An 18,542-nucleotide genomic window follows, 5' to 3' on the forward strand; every position below is an offset into this window, starting at 1 on the left:
AATAATAATTTTATTTACAATTTCATTTAAAGCAATGTTTTATAAATGAAAAAATTAAATATTTTTACTAAAATTCTCATTTTCCTTTTTTGAATACCTTAATAGATGTATACATATAAAAATTAATTATAAGGATCTATATTTTATATTTTAATTGATAATAAATTATAATATTTTAAATTTAGTTTATTCTTATGTCATGTTAAATTATTAATTTTTAAGTATTATTTTAATTACATAAAATAGGAATAAGCATGTATAATGAACAATGATAAATAAAAAATAATAATTTAAATTTCGTGAAGTATAGTCTCCTTATTTTTGAATAAATAAAATTATAAAATAAAAAATATGCAAATATTTTTATTTATTAAAAAGCAAGCTTATAATAAATACAACCATGTACACACCATGCACCTAGTGTTTCGCCCATCCACGAGCAACAGAGGTTACAAGGGTCCGAAGTCGGCGCCCGGGTCCGGACCACGAACCCGGTGTCTATAAAAGCCAAACCACCACCAGATGCGCCCAAGCCACTGAGCCACTTTTTCTTTTTCTTTTCATTACTTCCATTTTTCTTTAGATGAGATCTGTGCCTATTCTCGTTTTGATTCCTTTCATTCTCTCTATTCATTTCTCCTAGAATTACCCAACTCCTTCGCTCCATCTCTCTCTCGTGGAGGGTTCAAGGTTTTCTTCGCTGCTTCAGATCTTGCAGCGGCTCGAATCCTCACCGACATTGGAGCGCTCTCACCTCTCAATTCTCGATTCAATCGCATCTCCGCATCGGATTTCGGTTCTGAATCGTCGATCTAGCCGCCATGGCTGCCGCAAACGCCCCTATCACCATGAAGGAGGTTCTGACGGTGAGTCTCTTCGCTCTCTCTTGTGCACTCTCAGCTCAATTCACGGTTGCGGATCACGTTCTCAACTGAATCGACCTCTTTTTTTTTTGAGATTTCTGAAGTTTTTGTTCTTTAGTTCGTGACGGAGTTTGTATGGATCTGATCTGTTGAGTATTTGTTTGGATCTATGCGCTGATGGTTTTACGTGCTAAAAATCTTGCATTTGTGTTGTGGTTTGGAGAAATGGAATTGAATGTTGGGATTGTTTGATTTGATGTACTTGCAGTTGCCGAGTTTGGGAATTAGTCCTCAGTTTATAACGTTTACACATGTCACGATGGAATCTGATAAGTATCTATGCGTTCGGGAGACGGCTCCACAGAACAGTGTTGTAATCATTGATATGAATATGCCAATGCAGCCTTTGAGAAGGCCGATCACTGCGGACTCGGCGCTAATGAATCCCAATACCAGAATTCTTGCATTGAAAGGTGAGGGATATGGTGATCATTTGGCCATCATATTTATTTTTTGATTGGAAATACTTATTATTAACATCAGATTTGATTCCATTTGTGCTTATTAGAAAGAAGATATCCAACTACTGTTTATTGTCCACTTTGTTTATACACGGCCCATAAAATGGGATCATTGATGTAATGGAACAATTTATTATCAAATCTAGTGTACTTATATGTTTAAAGTATTTGCTTCCCACTTTATCATAAGTTTAAATTGAGGTTTGTACTTCATAGTGTTATTTCTTATAACCAATAGTGGAGATCTGCAATCTTCAGTTTCAATATGGGATCTAGGCTGTGATGAGCTCTCTGCTCTAGGACTTTGAATTAGGCAACTCGGAAAATTTCTCCTTATAATGTTTATTATATTTCCTCTTTACTAGGCAAGCATAGGAGATAATAAATTCAAATTCAATAGAATGTTTTTTTTTCCCATTTTGCTTTTCTTTTATTTCATTGTGAAGTGTATCCCAGAGGTTCAAGTGGCCATAGCACCTCAAGAGCCCAGTGGAAATGTGCAGTCAAAGATTGTGCTTTTTCATGGTTAATTTATATCCTAACACGTTTTGAAAGGAACTAGGAATCCCATGCACATTGAAGTTCTCTTTTATAATCCTCATCTATTTGTTAAAGAGGGACCTGATCTTGAATCTCAAGTGTACTGACAATATAATCAACTAATAAGTGTACCCCATCATTCAAAATTCTAGAGTTGTTATGCTTTCTCCAAGCTACCATGTCAACCAATGTTCTAGGTAACTTCATTATAATATAATAAACAAATAAAATAATTGGAATAACAACTTACATTGCTGATTATTTATGTTAGAGAGGTGATGCAATCTTATTCCAAAGAGTGAAGGTCTAAGGTGATTTTGATTGTTTTTATGTTGCTCTTTTGGATAAATTTTCTTCACAAAGTTGTATTTGTATGATTTCATAAATTTTGTCAGTGCATGTTCCACTCAGTAAGTAGTGGTGGCTTTTCCCAATGCTATTGTTAATTCAATCATTCTTTGAGTTTGTTGTTATCCCTTGATTTATGTGCTAGTGATGGTTGTTGTGATGAAGGTTTTCTAAGTGATTTCTTGTTTTCTTTTGTTTCTTTGTTGTTCATGATTTCAAATTTGCTTATCCTACTGATTGTCTCATACAGTTTGACATCTTTCCCTAAAAACAGAGTTCATATTTAGCATTCATGGGGGAAAAATCATGGTTTTATACAGTACTCAGGGTGTGCCCTTCCCTTTGGATTAGTGGTTTTTAATGAAATCTTCATATGCCTTTTTGGAAAAAGGCATGGCTCTATATTGTCATTTAGTAGTTTCATTGGTGGTCTATGTGTCAATTTCAAAGTTATTTGTTTTTCATATACTTTCTGGCTCATGAGTTTAAACATTCTTTTGAAGCTCAACTTCCGGGAACCACCCAGGATCACTTGCAAATATTTAATATTGAGATGAAAGCCAAAATGAAATCATATCAAATGCCTGAGCAGGTGAGAACTTTGTTCTTTAGCATTTCTGTTACATTTCTTGAGCTATTTTGACATCCTACATTGTTAACATTGCTATTACAGTTAGCTTAACTATGCCTTGTTGTTTAAAATAGATTGTTTTCTGGAAGTGGATTACCCCAAAGATGCTGGGCCTGGTCACGCAGACCTCAGTATATCATTGGTCAATCGAAGGTAAGATGCCTTTCTTTGGCCTGAACAAGGGTGGCATTTCCCATTCTTTGGGAGTTGAACATTTTTATTTCATGGGTTGATTCATGTTTATGGTATATTTTCACTTGGTGTCTTTTGGATTTGTTGTTTCCAATGGTTTTGTTGTCTCTCTCATTTAGGTGATTCTGAACCTGTAAAAATGTTTGAGAGGACTGCTAATCTGGTAAACAATCAGATAATTAACTATCGATGTGATCCATCTGAAAAGTGGTTGGTTTTGATTGGAATTGCTCCGGGTTCACCTGAGGTATGCAATTATTTTAGTTCTGTCTTGTGCCAAGTGCTTCAAATTATTTTTTTGGACAAGCAAATGGAATAATGTGTACAAAAACTCACTAGCTGATTCATGTTATGCTCTCATATGCTTTAGTATAAGGTTTGATGCTTCTTATTTGGATCAATTCAATAAAGTTGTGAGTCCAATGATTACCCATAAGTGAGATAAATGCTGGGCTACCAGGGTTTGTATGTTCAGTGGCTCCTTGTTGAGTTTATGTTGTTGGTTGTTTCTTGAAAATGTTTATTCTGGTGGTTGCAGTCTGATCCGCTGCTCTGGCTCGGCCCTCAAGTAATGCCCATGTATGATTAAATTATTTCTTTCCATGATTGATATGATATATGGAGCCTTTAGATGTGTCTGCATAATTGGTATGACTGGTTGGCTGAGCCATGAGATCAGGAGTGTCTAAACCCTGTTGGGAAATCTGCAGAACTGGGTTCAAATTATTATATCTGAATGATGCATGCCAATTAAAACCCCTTTGGGGTTATGTTGGATTTGATACAAGTGCTTTGGTGATTAAAATCATTTGGCTGCAGGAGAGCTGATGAATTCAACTAGATGAGCTGGAATATTTTCTCAGCCCTGTTTTAACACTGGACCATCTCTGAACATTTGTCTTGTTGCACAATTGAATAGAAGCAAATTAGATTTGATCAATCTGTTAAAATGTATTCAGAAAGTGTCACCTTAACACTATGCCACCCTGTGCTTCCATTAGACAAGGAAATGGACCTTGTTCCACTTTGTTGCAGAAAATGCACTTTTTTCCATGGCAAAATGAAACTGTGAAAGAAATTTCCCAGTTTCCATGACTTCCCATGTTCAAGTTTCTAGATCATTGTGTGCTGTGCCGGATCAATCATGAAAATGCTGATTAATGTGATTAGTGAACAATGATAAAAGAATATGATTTAACGAAGTTCAGTCGCTATAGTGCACTATAGATTGTATTGCATAGGTACCAAATCTGTTGTAAAGATCTGAATCTAGATACACAAATTCCTTGTGGTTATCTTGGTTCAACACAGTAACATTGATGATGAGATGGTAGTGAGGGGGAAAGGTAGTTAGAAGCAATTCAAGTTATTTGAATCATCTGAAGGAGAGTATGTTTTTGGTTTCTACAGTTTGAAGTCAATATAAAGGTTGGCAACTTTGGTAGCTGGCAACTTGATTTTTTCTTTTTTTGATAATGAAATTTATAAGAATTTATAGTACTTGGACAATTACAACAGCTGTTTTTCAGTTCTTGAGCATGTTACGGTGGATTCTATGCCCTCAATGCACTTTGATGAGTTTCTTGATGGACTGTTGGCCCACACGACTCCTAAAGACAAGGAGGTGGGTGGCCATGTTTCCAAGAGTCCTGCCCATCTACAAATTAGGCTCTTCAAGTTTAAGCGGCCTTGTGTAAGTGGTGTTGGTGTTTTGCTAGTGAAAGAGATTTGTTGTGGAAGAAAATCATATGGGGAAGGTTTGGGGAGGAGGAAGGAGGATGGAAGTCAGGAGTGGTGAGAGATTCCTATGGGGTTGGGGTATGGAAAGAGATTGGGAAGCAATGGGAGCCTTTTAATTCAATGATTTCCTTTGCAGTAGGTAATGAGAGGAGGGTGAAGTTTTGAAAAGACAGGTAGTGTAGTGAGGAGCCCTTATGTGAGACTTTTCTGTTCTTGTTTGCCGTATTTGACTCTAAAGAGGCATTAGTAGCTCATTTGTGGGAACATTAAGTAGGAAATTGGAACTTCCAATTTTGTTAGGAACTTGAATGATTGAGAGTTGGGTATCATGGAGTGTTTTCTTTCTAAACTCCAGGGACATTCAGTGAATAGGGAGTAAGAGGATAAAGTAGTTTGGAAATGCGATAGTAAAGGGGGGTTTTCTTTGTAAGGGGGCTTTATTATTTGTTGTAGATTGATGGTACTATCCTTTCCCCCCTAAAGATAGTTTGAAACCCTTGGATTCCTTCAAAGGTGAGTTTTTTCACTTGGGAGGCTTGTCGGGGGATGGTTTTGATGGTGGATTAGTTTCAAAGAAGAGGGTGGATTTTGGCTAATAGATGTACATTATGCAAAGAGGAGCAGAGTCCATTGATCAATTTCTTTTTCATTGTGACAAGGTGAGGTTATTATGGTTGCTGATGTTCTCCATTTTTGGCGTTCGGTGGGTTATTTCTAAGTCAGTTAGGGAGACCCTCTTAGGATGACATGATTCTTTTATAGAGAGAAGGTGTATTAAGGCTTGGAGAGTTGCTCATTCTTGCATTTTCTAGATGTTCTAGAAGGAAAGAAATATGAGATGCTTTGATAGTGAAGAATTGTTTGATTAAAGGCTAAAAAATATATTTCTAAACAATTTCTCTGCGTGGGTTAAGGTGTATATAGGTGGTGGTTATACACATTTAATTGATTTTATAGATTGGTTGGGTCTTGGTTGAGGGAGTATTTTTTGCACCCTCTTTTTTGTGTTTTGCTTGATACTCTTTGTATAAAACTTGTATACTCTTGTGCATTTTTTGCCTTTTTTATTAATACAATCTCTTACTTATTAAAAAAATAAAATAAAAAATTCAAAGCGGGCTTGTGCTTAATAGGCCAACCTAGTTCATCAGGTTTTGCCAAAGGGTTTTTATTGCGTTGTCCCAAAGCATTTAAGTTGAACCCCAGGTCAAAAAGGAGCTTTGGGGGGCTGGCAAACAGCGGACCAAGGGCTAACACTTCTCACAAGCTTAACAAGGTCAAGGAGTGTTTCCAACACTCTTAGTCCAATAGAGAGAATGACAGCAACAACAAGGTTTTTGTCGATCCCTTATACAAGGGTAGTTTTAGGGTTCAAAGGAGAGTGTTTTGGGAGTTGATGACACTCTTTTGGTAGAAGTACTAGGGTTCGAAGGTAGGAGAGTCTCTTTTCTTTAGGGAGGGTTGTCCCCTTCTTCCTTTGAGGTTTCATCGATTGGGATGCTAGCTGATGGTGATAGGCCTTTGAATTAACTCTTAGTAAACGGTCGTGGCTGGGAGAAGAAGTCTCAGTTGAAAGAGGGGCTTCCTAGTGGGTCTTTGGGAGGAGAAAATTGATTGCTTAAAATGCTGTTCAAAGATGGTTCTTTGCTGGGGTTTCTCAAGAACATTGTGGAAGACCCTTTTTGTAAGGATGTTGTTGTCAGATCTGAGGAGTCGGAGTCTTCCAAATTGAAGTCAACTTGCTGTTTGACGAGAGAGGTGCATCCTTCAAATGGCCTCTTTAATACGTCGACTATTTTCAATAGCTATGTGGAGATGCCATTGGTGGGTTTTGGGAAGGAGATTATCTTCCTTTTGAGGAAGATGAATGCAAGGAGAGGGAATGGTGTCTTTTTTGGGCGGCTTTAACACGAGCAAGAAACGTAGAAAGGTGTGGAAGGCAGCCCCTTTGTGTCTTTTTTGGCTGGTTTGGAAGGAAAGAAATAGGATTGCATTTGATAATGAGAAGCTTTCAATTCATAGGTTGAAAAATTCTTTTGTATGTAATCTTTGGATGTGGACTAAGTCGGTTGTAAATGAAGGCCCTCTTCCTTTATTCTGTTTTTTTTTATTGGCTAGGTGCTAGTTGAGGGCTGGTGATTTTTGTATCCCCTCTTCTTTTGTTTGTGCCTTTTGGCGCCTCTTGTATACCCCCTGTATGCTTTTGGGTCAGCCTTAAGGTGCCATTTTTCTAATATATTTCATTCTGTGTGTTTACCTATCAAAAAAATAAAAAAAAAATGGTGTCAAGGCTTCGTGGGGCAAGAGGAAACCAAACTCGTCTTCCCGTTTTGAGAGGGAGATCTAGAAGTTGGAGTGTTCGGTTAACTGCAATAGGTCTCCTATGATAGTTAGGAGCAGGGGGGGACCCGGGGAGGAGTAATGGGGATCAAGATCTTGTTCAGTGAGGATTTCAAGTTGAGTCATTTTTTGATGTGGTAAGCAGTGGGTGCTTCAGAGTAGGCTGGGAAAAACTTGAGGAGGATTTCCCATGTTGTTCTCTTTGCTTTCATTTTGCCTTTGGGCGCTTTTTGTATACTACATGTGTGCGTTATTGCACTCGTTCCTTGTGTTTTTAATATATTCTCGTATTTTACCTATCAAATAAATAAAAGACAATTACAATGCTAGTTTGGGTGCAAACGTTCATGGATATTCTTATGCTTTTACTAGTCTTTTGGCTAAAATCAGGTGTATTCATTGATATTCTTTATTTTGATAAGAGTTGAATATTCATTTGTTTGCTGTTTGCTTGCAAAAGTTCATGGATATTCTTATGCTTTTACTAGCCTTTTGGCTAAAATCAGGTGTATTCATTGATATTCTTTATTTTGACAAGAGTTGAATATTCATTTGTTTGCTGTTTGCTTGGTTTCACATGCATCCACTTCTATTTTCAGTTATTTATTTAGCTTTTTTTGCTCATTAACTTGCTGGAATTGTCTTGTTGTTTTACTTGGTTGTTGGGAAATCTTTCTCCTCAGTTTTTTCAGAGATTTCCTGGTGTTCTGATTTTAATTTCCACATCCTATTTATGCTTACAGAGGCCACAGCTTGTCAAAGGGAATATGCAGCTTTTCTCTGTTGAACAGCATCGTAGTCAAGCTCTTGAAGCTCATGCTGCATCATTCGCCACGTTTAAAGTGCGATGATTTCCTTTCACTTTTTCCTTGTGGTCTCACATTAGATATAAAGATGATGTCCCTTTTTATGAATATTTTACTATAGCCATTTTTATGACTTACACAGGTTCCAGGGAATGATCAACCTTGTACACTCATTGGTTTTGCCACAAAGTCCTTTAATGCTGGACAGATTGTCTCAAAGCTACATGTCATTGAACTTGGATCCAACCCAGGTCGACTTACCTTTTATCTGATGTATTTTTGTCTGCTTTTGTCATTATCCCCCCCCTTCCCCTCCCCTGGGGACCTGAATTGTCTGTCACTGTTTCATGTTATTCAAGCTGAAGGCTTTATTTTCATTTTATTTGAAAAGAAACTTGTGATTTTTACATTATTTCCATGTCTTTACAGTATAATGTAATTAGGATGGTGGGTTTGTATTTGGAAGAAGTGCCAATGGATTCAATTTGTGGACTAAATGGATGGAAGTTATCAAAACTAGAGGTTCTTCATTTTTTCTTTAACACATAGCAATGGTTAATAAGAAACACATTAACAAATGTAACCTTACTATTTGTGGTATCTCAGTGTGGAATGATGGTTTATATCCAGCTTGGGAGCAGGGCAACAAGTGGGTCTCTTGGTCTGAAAATCAGTAGAGAAGTTTCGTAAGATTGGACCAAGTGCCAATCTAATGGCACAAATTGAGTTGAGTATAAATTTGATGACAAAGAATTGGCTTCTTTTTCTTTTTGGAGTGTGTTAAGGGTTTATTGGTGCTAGTTCAGCTGGATAGCCGAAAACTCTAAAAAAATTCTAGAAAATATTGTTGTTTAGTATTTCCAGTTGGGTTTCTATTTCGAAAATTAATTGTGAATTTAGGGGAGTTGGAAGTAGATTGGTGATGGAAAAAGTTGTGTGTCAAATTTCATGAATTTTGGTGTTTTGGAAATTTGTGAAATCAAAGAACCCTGATTGATACCCCATTGGACGTGTGCTGGTGCCAGATGTGGTTGTCATGCTTTTAGTCATGCAAATGATTTTGATTTTGTTCTAAAATCTCAATATGGACTGGGATTATGACAAGTTGCTGTCTCCTGAAGCAGTATTCTAATTTGATCATTGCATCATAAGTTTGAACTAGTGTTAACTCCTGCTGGGATATGGGATTGATGTTTGCCTCAACTACATTTATGATGATGACTCACTACTCTTGGTGGAATCATTATGTTACCTTTTATTTTGTTTTGAATTCTGTTCTTATGTTTATTCCTGTTCTAACTTCAATAATTTCTTAGCAGGGAAACCAGGATTTACAAAGAAACAGGCTGATCTTTTCTTTCCTCCAGATTTTGCTGATGATTTTCCAGTTGCAATGCAGGTATTTTCTATGTTAATTTTTGAACCCTGTCCTGGCTCAATTCTGTATGAGTACTAAGTTACAAAGTTTCTTATGTGGCAGATATCGCACAAATATGGCTTGATATATGTGATTACCAAGCTTGGATTGCTGTTTGTGTATGACCTGGAGTCGGCTTCTGCAGTATACAGAAACAGGATTAGTCCAGATCCAATATTTTTGACTGCTGAAGCTACATCTATTGGAGGTTTTTATGCCATCAATAGGCGAGGGCAGGTGTTACTTGCTACTGTAAATGAGGCAGCAATTGTGCCTTTCGTCAGTGGCCAAGTATGTTTCTGAGCTGATTTCCTTTGTGGCATGTCAGAAAATTATCTTCTGTGCTTATGGATGTTATCTGATTCTTATTGTAGTTGAACAACTTGGAGCTAGCTGTCAATCTCGCAAAAAGGGGAAATCTCCCTGGTGCAGAGAACTTGGTAATTTTTTTTGCATTTGTTTCTGTCTGTGATCAATCTAAGGATTCTACTCATTGATATAATTCCTAGTGTTTTCAAAGAAGTTTCAAAAAATGTTATTTGTACATGAAGTAGCTAAGCATTCAAGTTGAGTTTTGTGATGTCACAAACCTCTTTAGATGTTGCCAGTTACGAGGTAAGTACCAGTTGCAAGGATTGTTTTTGGGCTCCACATCATTGAAAATCATTTCAATATTCTTAATTTTCCAGTGCATATTTGTTTAACTTTTATGCATAGAATCATGTTTCATATAGTCATGGTGGAAATTTATACTGTTAAATCATTATGTAGTCTTTGCATATTTGGAATCTGATAGCCTGCCATTTCTATATCAGGTTGTCCAGCGTTTCCAAGAATTGTTTGCTCAGACAAAGTATAAGGAGGCTGCTGAGCTTGCTGCTGAATCTCCACAAGGAATTCTCCGTACACCGGACACAGTTGCCAAATTTCAGGTGTCTATTTTGTTAACTATTTCACATGTTCCCCACAGTGCTTAATGTTATTCTGTTGATTGATTTCTTTGCAACTGGACTCCTGTAAGGAAGGATGGGAATGCTGATAGTTTTGACCACAGCTGCTGATATGGTCTGCATTTTAGTTCTAACCTTTTATAACAGGCCATACTTGTATAAGATCAATCCTGTTTAGAATACAATATCAAGGTCTCAAATACCAAAAACATGTGAGGCTTTATAAAAATGTAGTTTAGTGGGCGAAGTGGGCCTGAACGACCTTAGTGGATTGGATTGATGAAGATCAAATCTGGCTTTGTACAAAATAGGAGTGTCTGCTTTCCTGTTTTCTACTGATATGAAGCACCCCATCTATCCTAGCCAGGATGAAATAAAATTGAAAGTAATGGTTTTGGTCTTTCTTTTCTCTTTTTCCACCTTTCTTTCTTCCTTTATTTTTTATTTTTTTAAAAAACCATTCCCTGGAATTTTGGGGTGGGAAAGATGCTAACCACTTTGTCTTCTTCTGGTGTCTAATTTTTGCAGAGTGTTCCTATGCAATCTGGGCAGACTCCACCTTTGCTACAGTACTTTGGAACACTTCTAACTAGAGGAAAGCTCAATGCATTTGAGTCATTGGAATTATCACGCCTGGTTGTGAATCAGAACAAGAAGAATCTTTTGGAGAATTGGTTAGCAGAGGACAAGCTGGAGTGCAGTGAGGAACTTGGGGATCTAGTGAAGGTTTGAAATGCAATTGGAGATGATTATTTTTTGTCCACTTAAGACAATTCTTGTTGGGATGCTAATTTGAGTTTATTTTATTATTTTTATCCTGCTAATTTAAATGATTTTTTTTTTTAAATATAATTTTGACATTGAAAACCATGTTTTTTTTGTAGACTGTGGATACTGACCTTGCACTCAAAATATATATTAAAGCGAGAGCAACTCCGAAAGTTGTTGCAGCCTTTGCTGAGCGTCGGGAGTTTGACAAAATTCTGATATACTCAAAGCAGGTGAATAGCATGATCTAGGTTTTCGTTGCCTCTTAAACAAAATATATGTTTTTTTTCTTTTTCCTGTAAAATTTGTTTCTTATCTGTTACTACTTTTTTTATCAGTAATATTTTATTATTGAATTATGGGCATTTAGAGTAACTGTGTTTTCTTCGTCGCTGTAGGTTGGGTATACTCCTGATTATTTGTTCCTTCTGCAAACCATTCTTCGATCAGATCCTCAGGTATGCAAGCCTTTTTCTAGTGTTTGCAGATTTTCCTTTTATGAAATTGTTCCAGAAAGGATCAGCTTAAATTTCAAATTGGATAAAATTTTCCTGAGTGGAGGCATTTATTTTTGGGTTGCAGGGAGCTGTAAATTTTGCGCTAATGATGTCTCAAATGGAGGGAGGTTGTCCCATTGATTTTAATACGATAACTGATCTCTTTCTTCAGGTTTGTTATGTGACTGCTGCCTCTATTAATTGAATATATAATATCATAATCACTGATCTTACATTTTTTGGTAACCAATCTTGTATCTTTCCACACCGCAAGTCATGCTGATGCTTCTTTGAAGCTTTTGTTCCTTTTTGTGACATGCTTCATAGGACTGAACAGTATTGGGCATCGTTGCAATTTGCAAGATGCCAAATTACCAATTAAGCTTAAGTCTTTATTATTGTATTCTTCAGAGGAACTTGATACGTGAAGCAACAGCATTTTTGTTAGATGTTTTGAAGCCAAATTTACCTGAGCATGGTTTCCTGCAAACAAAGGTTACTTTTTTCCTCTGATGCAATTTTATTTTCACTATTCATCATTTTTTTTTCAGTTCCATAACATTTCTTGTTTTACAGGTCCTGGAAATCAATCTGGTAACTTACCCAAATGTTGCAGATGCTATATTAGCAAATGGGATGTTTAGCCATTATGATCGTCCACGGATTGCCCAGCTTTGTGAAAAAGCTGGTCTTTATGTGCGAGCCCTTCAGGTGAAATTGGTTCTTGCAATTCATTTTATTTTATTTTTTACCTTTTTTATTGTTACATGAAATTAATTATACGTCTTGGTTAAAACACTTATATTTTGTGCAGCATTATACTGAGTTGCCAGATATAAAACGCGTCATTGTGAATACACATGCAATTGAGCCACAGGTTTTTATACTTCAACTGTGTTTCTTGGTTCACTAGGAGGTTGTAAACTTGCTATTGAATACGTGGTTCTCTTCAGGCACTTGTAGAGTTCTTTGGTACGCTTTCACGAGAATGGGCTTTGGAGTGCATGAAGGACCTTCTTCTGGTCAATCTAAGAGGCAACCTTCAGATAATTGTTCAGGTACCCATCATTGTCTTCTGATGGATGATCCAGATCGACTTGTAAACTTATTTCTTGCTTTCGCTAATATTGGTCTGTGCAGACTGCCAAAGAATATTCTGAGCAATTGGGTGTTGATCAATGCGTAAAACTCTTTGAGCAATTTAAATCATACGAAGGATTGTACTTTTTTCTGGGTTCTTATTTGAGCTCAAGGTAATTTGTTTAGTAAGGAAGAACTTTGCTTTCTTTAGGTGCGGTACATCCAACTTATTTTGTGATTTTCATATCGTTTTCTTTTGGTTCATGGAACAGTGAGGATCCTGACATTCACTTCAAGTATATTGAAGCTGCTGCTAAAACTGGACAAATTAAGGAGGTTGAGCGTGTGACTCGAGAATCAAACTTCTATGATGCTGAAAAAACAAAGAACTTCCTAATGGAAGCCAAGCTTCCAGATGCACGGCCGCTGATTAATGTGTGTGACCGTTTTGGTTTTGTCCCAGATCTCACACATTACCTATACACGAACAACATGCTTCGATATATTGAAGGTTATGTTCAAAAGGTGTGAGTTCCTTCTAGAATTCTAGAATTTTGGATCCCCTTTGGGTCATGATGAACTCCTGTGGATGCTTCAATGCCCTAATTAATTTTAGTCTTCAATTATTTGATTAAATTAATTGCTTTTGCTTCTCTTGATAGGTGAACCCTAGTAATGCACCTTTAGTTGTGGGGCAGCTGCTAGATGATGAATGTCCAGAAGATTTCATTAAAGGTCTAATTCTTTCTGTCCGGTCGCTGCTTCCTGTTGAGCCCCTTGTGGATGAATGTGAGAAGAGGTGATGTGTCCCTACCATATGCCCTGTTCGGGTTCACTTTCTTTTTACTTCAATTGCTTATGCTTTGCATGTGGTTTTCAGAAATCGACTCCGTTTACTCACTCAGTTCTTGGAGCATCTTGTGAGTGAGGGAAGCCAAGATGTGCATGTCCATAATGCTCTGGGTAAAATCATTATAGACAGCAACAATAATCCAGAGCACTTCCTCACTACCAACCCATACTATGATTCTCGTGTTGTGGGTAAATATTGTGAAAAGCGTGATCCCACCCTCGCAGTTGTTGCTTACCGGAGAGGACAATGTGACGAAGAACTTATAAATGTCACAAATAAGAACTCTTTGTTCAAACTGCAAGCCAGGTTTGTGACTTGTTTACTTCCCGATATATTATCATATGCATGGATTCATTTGGTACATGGACGCTACTTACACATACTTCCATTTCAGATATGTAGTTGAAAGGATGGATTCTGATCTCTGGGAGAAAGTTCTTGACCCTGATAATGATTATAGAAGACAGCTCATTGATCAAGTAGTATCTACTGCTTTGCCAGAAAGCAAGAGTCCAGAACAAGTTTCTGCGGCTGTTAAGGCTTTCATGACAGCTGATCTACCCCACGAGCTAATTGAGCTTCTTGAAAAGATTGTGCTTCAAAACTCTGCATTCAGTGGGAACTTTAATCTGCAGAACCTTCTTATCTTGACAGCCATTAAAGCAGATCCATCTAGAGTGATGGATTACATTAACAGGCTGGATAACTTTGATGGTCCTGCCGTTGGTGAAGTTGCAGTGGAAGCCCAACTGTTTGAAGAAGCATTTGCAATTTTCAAGAAGTTCAACTTGAATGTCCAAGCTGTCAATGTGTTACTGGATAATATCCAAAGCATTGAGCGTGCTGTGGAGTTTGCATTCCGTGTTGAAGAAGATGCTGTTTGGAGCCAGGTGGCCAAGGCTCAACTAAGGGAGGGGTTGGTTAGTGATGCAATTGAGTCATTTATTCGTGCAGATGATGCCACCCAGTTCCTAGATGTTATTCGTGCTGCTGAAGATGCAAATGTTTACCATGACTTAGTGAGGTACCTTTTGATGGTTAGACAGAAGGCAAAAGAGCCCAAAGTGGACAGTGAGCTCATTTATGCTTATGCGAAGATTGATCGGCTGGGTGAAATTGAAGAATTCATTCTCATGCCAAATGTTGCTAATCTCCAAAATGTTGGTGATCGGTTGTATGATGAAGCCCTATACGAGGCTGCAAAAATAATATTTGCTTTTATTTCTAATTGGGCCAAGTTGGCCTGCACACTTGTGAAGTTGAGACAGTTCCAAGGTGCTGTTGATGCAGCACGGAAGGCTAACAGCTCAAAGACATGGAAGGAGGTTTGCTTTGCTTGTGTTGATGCAGAAGAGTTCCGCTTAGCTCAGATATGTGGTCTCAACATTATTATACAGGTAATGTATTGTTTTTTAAGGGTAGGGTGGGATGATAACATCATAAAAATGGATTGTTGTTTCAAAATTTCCTTCTGTATGAGCTTCCAAGCCTAATGTTTTCGCTTTTTTATTATCAGGTCTAATTTCCTAGTGTATTGATTTGAATTTTGTAGGTCGATGATTTGGAGGAGGTCAGTGATTATTACCAGAATAGAGGATGCTTCAATGAGCTAATATCACTCATGGAGAGTGGTCTGGGCTTGGAGCGTGCACATATGGGCATTTTTACTGAGTTGGGTGTCCTGTATGCTCGATATCGTCCTGAGAAGCTTATGGAACACATCAAACTGTTTTCAACCCGTCTCAACATTCCCAAGCTTATACGGGCTTGTGATGAACAGCAGCACTGGAAGGAACTCACTTACTTGTATATCCAATATGATGAGTTTGACAATGCTGCAACCACTATAATGAACCATTCTCCTGATGCATGGGACCACATGCAGTTTAAAGATGTTGCAGTCAAAGTTGCTAATGTGGAGCTCTATTACAAGGCCGTGCACTTTTACTTGCAAGAGCATCCTGATCTCATTAATGATCTTCTAAATGTGCTTGCACTTCGAGTAGACCATACTCGTGTGGTTGACATAATGCGGAAGGTTTTTGTTTGTGCTGGCTTTTTTGTTTCCTTTCTTCTTCTTCTGAAGTATGTTACTTGTTTCCTTGACTCTTCTAGACGTTTATGTACTCTTTTGGTTATGCGTTTTTTGTTGGATTCCAGGCAGGTCACCTTCATCTTGTGAAGCCATATATGGTTGCAGTTCAGAGTAACAATGTTTCTGCTGTGAATGAGGCTTTGAATGGGATTTATGTTGAGGAGGAAGACTATGACAGACTGCGTGAATCAATTGATATGCATGATAACTTTGATCAGATTGGCCTTGCACAGAAGGTGGAGTATAATTTCTTTAGGTGCAATTGTTTTTCTTTGTGGTTCTATGCACTGGTTGATTTCATAAGCCTTGTTGGTATGTGTTTGAGCAGATTGAGAAACACGAGCTTCTTGAGATGAGACGTGTTGCTGCTTATATTTACAAGAAAGCAGGCAGATGGAAGCAATCAATTGCATTGTCGAAGAAAGACAACCTGTACAAAGACGCGATGGAGACTGCCTCGCAATCTGGTGACCGTGAACTTGCAGAGGAGTTGCTTGTTTATTTCATTGAGAAGGTACCCAGAATGCTAGAGCAATCTGAAGACATCTCTTTAACTAAAGCCATAGTCTTCCACAATATAAAATCAATCACACACCTTCATGCACTAGCATAACCGACAGGGTTTAAATCTTATTGGACCTGGAAACTCCATTCAAAATATCCATGCATCTTATGATTTACTTGCACTAAACTTCTTGTAAATTTAGTTTAATGTTGACTTAACCACTGTTGTATAAAACATAAAGCAGTTGAATCTCCTTTTTGATTTTCCTTTTTTCCTTTTTTCCTTTTTTCTGGTCCTTTTGTGGTGTTTCCACCCTTGTTGTCAATGCCTCTGGATTTTCCAGTTCTTAAACATCCTCACTTAGATCTTATGTATCTTGTGAGGTTAAGGTTTTCATTCTATTTGGTCTTTTATCCATTGGGTTACACCCTTCTTCATTAATGTGGGCATGGTTCTAATATCTTTTTGTTGAATTTCTGTGGTATGGTGCTTATTTTTATTATTTTAAGTCTAATTTATATTGATGTACTTTTGCAGGGAAAGAAAGAATGCTTTGCATCTTGCCTCTTTGTGTGCTACGACTTAATTCGTCCAGACATTGCTCTTGAACTTGCCTGGATTAACAATATGGTTGACTTTGCCTTGCCATATCTGTTGCAGGTGATCTGTTTGCTTCTTCCCTTGTCATTCTCATATATTAGGAATTTTAGGAGGGAAATTAGCTTGCGACTTTCCCAGCCTGTGGGCCTTTTTTAGAGCTGAGATGATGAGCTTGCAGCTCGAGCAACCAGATTTACACTTGTTTACCTTCCACCACTCCACACCCTTTGAAAGTTGTACTGGGGGTTTGATTTACTTATCTTGGTCCAGTAGTGTTTGGTCAGATACATTAGATTTTGAGACTTGGGTTTTGCATTCTATGTCCTAGCTACTTATTTGGGCATCATCTCTGAATTGTTAGCCTGCATCGTAGCGAGTGGAGCTTGATTAATTAATGAACCATTCTTCTTGATTTTATTTTGTGGTCACTTTCTAATCTTTCCCTTTCTTTCAGTTTATCCGCGAGTACGCAGGCAAAGTTGATGAACTTGTTAAGGACAAGCTGGAAGCTCTTAATGAAGTTAAGGCTAAAGAGAAGGAAGAGAAGGATGTAATCGCCCAGCAGGTATTTTGCTTTGAAAATCAATTTCTTTGTTTTCCTTTGTGGTTCTCTAATGCATACCAGTAATCTAGTCCTTGTTCGACCTTTGCTTAGAATATTTTAATCGTGTATGCTTTGTGCAATCTACTTAGTCGAACTGCTGGTTGATGTTGTCATTGTGTCTTACCTTAGACACCATAACTAGAAATTTAACTGATTCTGTAGTTATGAGTGGCATGGCGTTTTTCTTCATCCCCTTCTGTTATTATTGACCATCTTAATTTATAGCTGGGCAATCTAATAGAAACTAATATGTTACATTGGCTGCAGAATATGTATGCTCAGTTGCTGCCCCTTGCTTTGCCTGCACCTCCGATGCCCGGCATGGGAGGAGCTGGGATGGCAGGAGGTTTTGTTCCACCTCCCATGGGTAGTATGGGAATGCCTCCAATGCCTCCTTTTGGAATGCCGCCAATGGGCACTTATTAATCTGCTGGTGACTGTTGAAATCAGAATTAGTGGTGGATATTGATTGCTTGAGGAGGAAAGCGAACTAGCAGTTTGGAGTTCCATTTTGTGTTGGTGGGATTTTTGCGCTTCCACTTCTCTCTCTTTATTATTATTTTTTTTATAATGTGGCAAGTGAAGGTCTAGTCCAAAATAATGTCAATTTTCTCTGGTGTTTTGTCATAAGGCGTGGATATATTTCTTTGTAATATTCTTTTGGTAGCGGGAGGCAATTTTTTTTTTGCTGCTGGCAGAGGGCAAGCTGAGGATTTTCTGTACTTATTTCTTGCGGTCCAGGACATATAGCCAAGCATAATACAAGGACCCTTCATACAGATTATCAAGTGTTCACTTGATATGTCCCGGACTGTTATTTCCAATTTGTTGGTTATTACCATCTCTGGTTTATATCCTTTTGTTTTGACATCCTAGAATTAAGCGTCTTGTGTTCCCTGGTCACACATTTGAGTTGTCTCTCATTATTTGGTTGTTGTTCATACATATTTAGTGTGAATTTGTTTATGCTAGTTTCATTTTTTGGATCAGAATTCTGAGGCCTTTAGCCAATTACATTGCCATGGTGATTGATACCTCCCAGTTTTCCATTAATTTCTGCAAGTTAGCACTGCCACAAAGTCCTTAATCGAGGGCTCGTACTTGTATTAATAATTAACGTAGTTTTAACACCAGTATATATGATTAATAATAGATGCTTTAACATGGGTTGCTTCCTAGGTTTTTCCTTTTA

General features: G+C 37.7%; 1 protein-coding gene across 1 annotated transcript; it reads left to right on the forward strand.

The window, feature by feature from the left end:
• Positions 1–523: 523 nt before the first annotated feature.
• Positions 524–18,129, forward strand: LOC100256972 (clathrin heavy chain 1-like). Its single transcript, XM_002269869.5, has 30 exons — positions 524–866; positions 1,132–1,336; positions 2,776–2,864; positions 2,978–3,056; positions 3,215–3,342; positions 7,919–8,017; positions 8,124–8,232; positions 9,301–9,380; positions 9,462–9,689; positions 9,773–9,838; positions 10,214–10,330; positions 10,877–11,074; positions 11,233–11,349; positions 11,515–11,574; positions 11,699–11,785; positions 12,025–12,108; positions 12,190–12,324; positions 12,428–12,490; positions 12,567–12,671; positions 12,754–12,866; positions 12,966–13,218; positions 13,356–13,492; positions 13,574–13,852; positions 13,941–14,943; positions 15,099–15,584; positions 15,707–15,877; positions 15,970–16,155; positions 16,684–16,806; positions 17,201–17,311; positions 17,618–18,129. Exons 1-30 carry the CDS (start codon positions 822–824, stop codon positions 17,774–17,776), a joined length of 5,115 nt encoding a protein of 1,704 aa, XP_002269905.1. The 5' UTR covers positions 524–821; the 3' UTR covers positions 17,777–18,129.
• Positions 18,130–18,542: the final 413 nt, after the last annotated feature.

The sequence above is a fragment of the Vitis vinifera genome, chromosome 13 (genome assembly GCF_030704535.1).
Source record: "Vitis vinifera cultivar Pinot Noir 40024 chromosome 13, ASM3070453v1".
Taxonomy (NCBI): Eukaryota; Viridiplantae; Streptophyta; class Magnoliopsida; order Vitales; family Vitaceae; genus Vitis; species Vitis vinifera.

Coding starts and splice junctions, on each gene's coding strand:
- LOC100256972 (XM_002269869.5), top strand. CDS start 822: ATGGCTGCCGCAAACGCCCCTATCACCATGAAGGAGGTTCTGACG. Junction 2,865..2,977: donor CATATCAAATGCCTGAGCAG/GTGAGAACTTTG, acceptor TGTTTAAAATAG/ATTGTTTTCTGGAAGTGGAT. Junction 11,786..12,024: donor TAACTGATCTCTTTCTTCAG/GTTTGTTATGTG, acceptor TGTATTCTTCAG/AGGAACTTGATACGTGAAGC.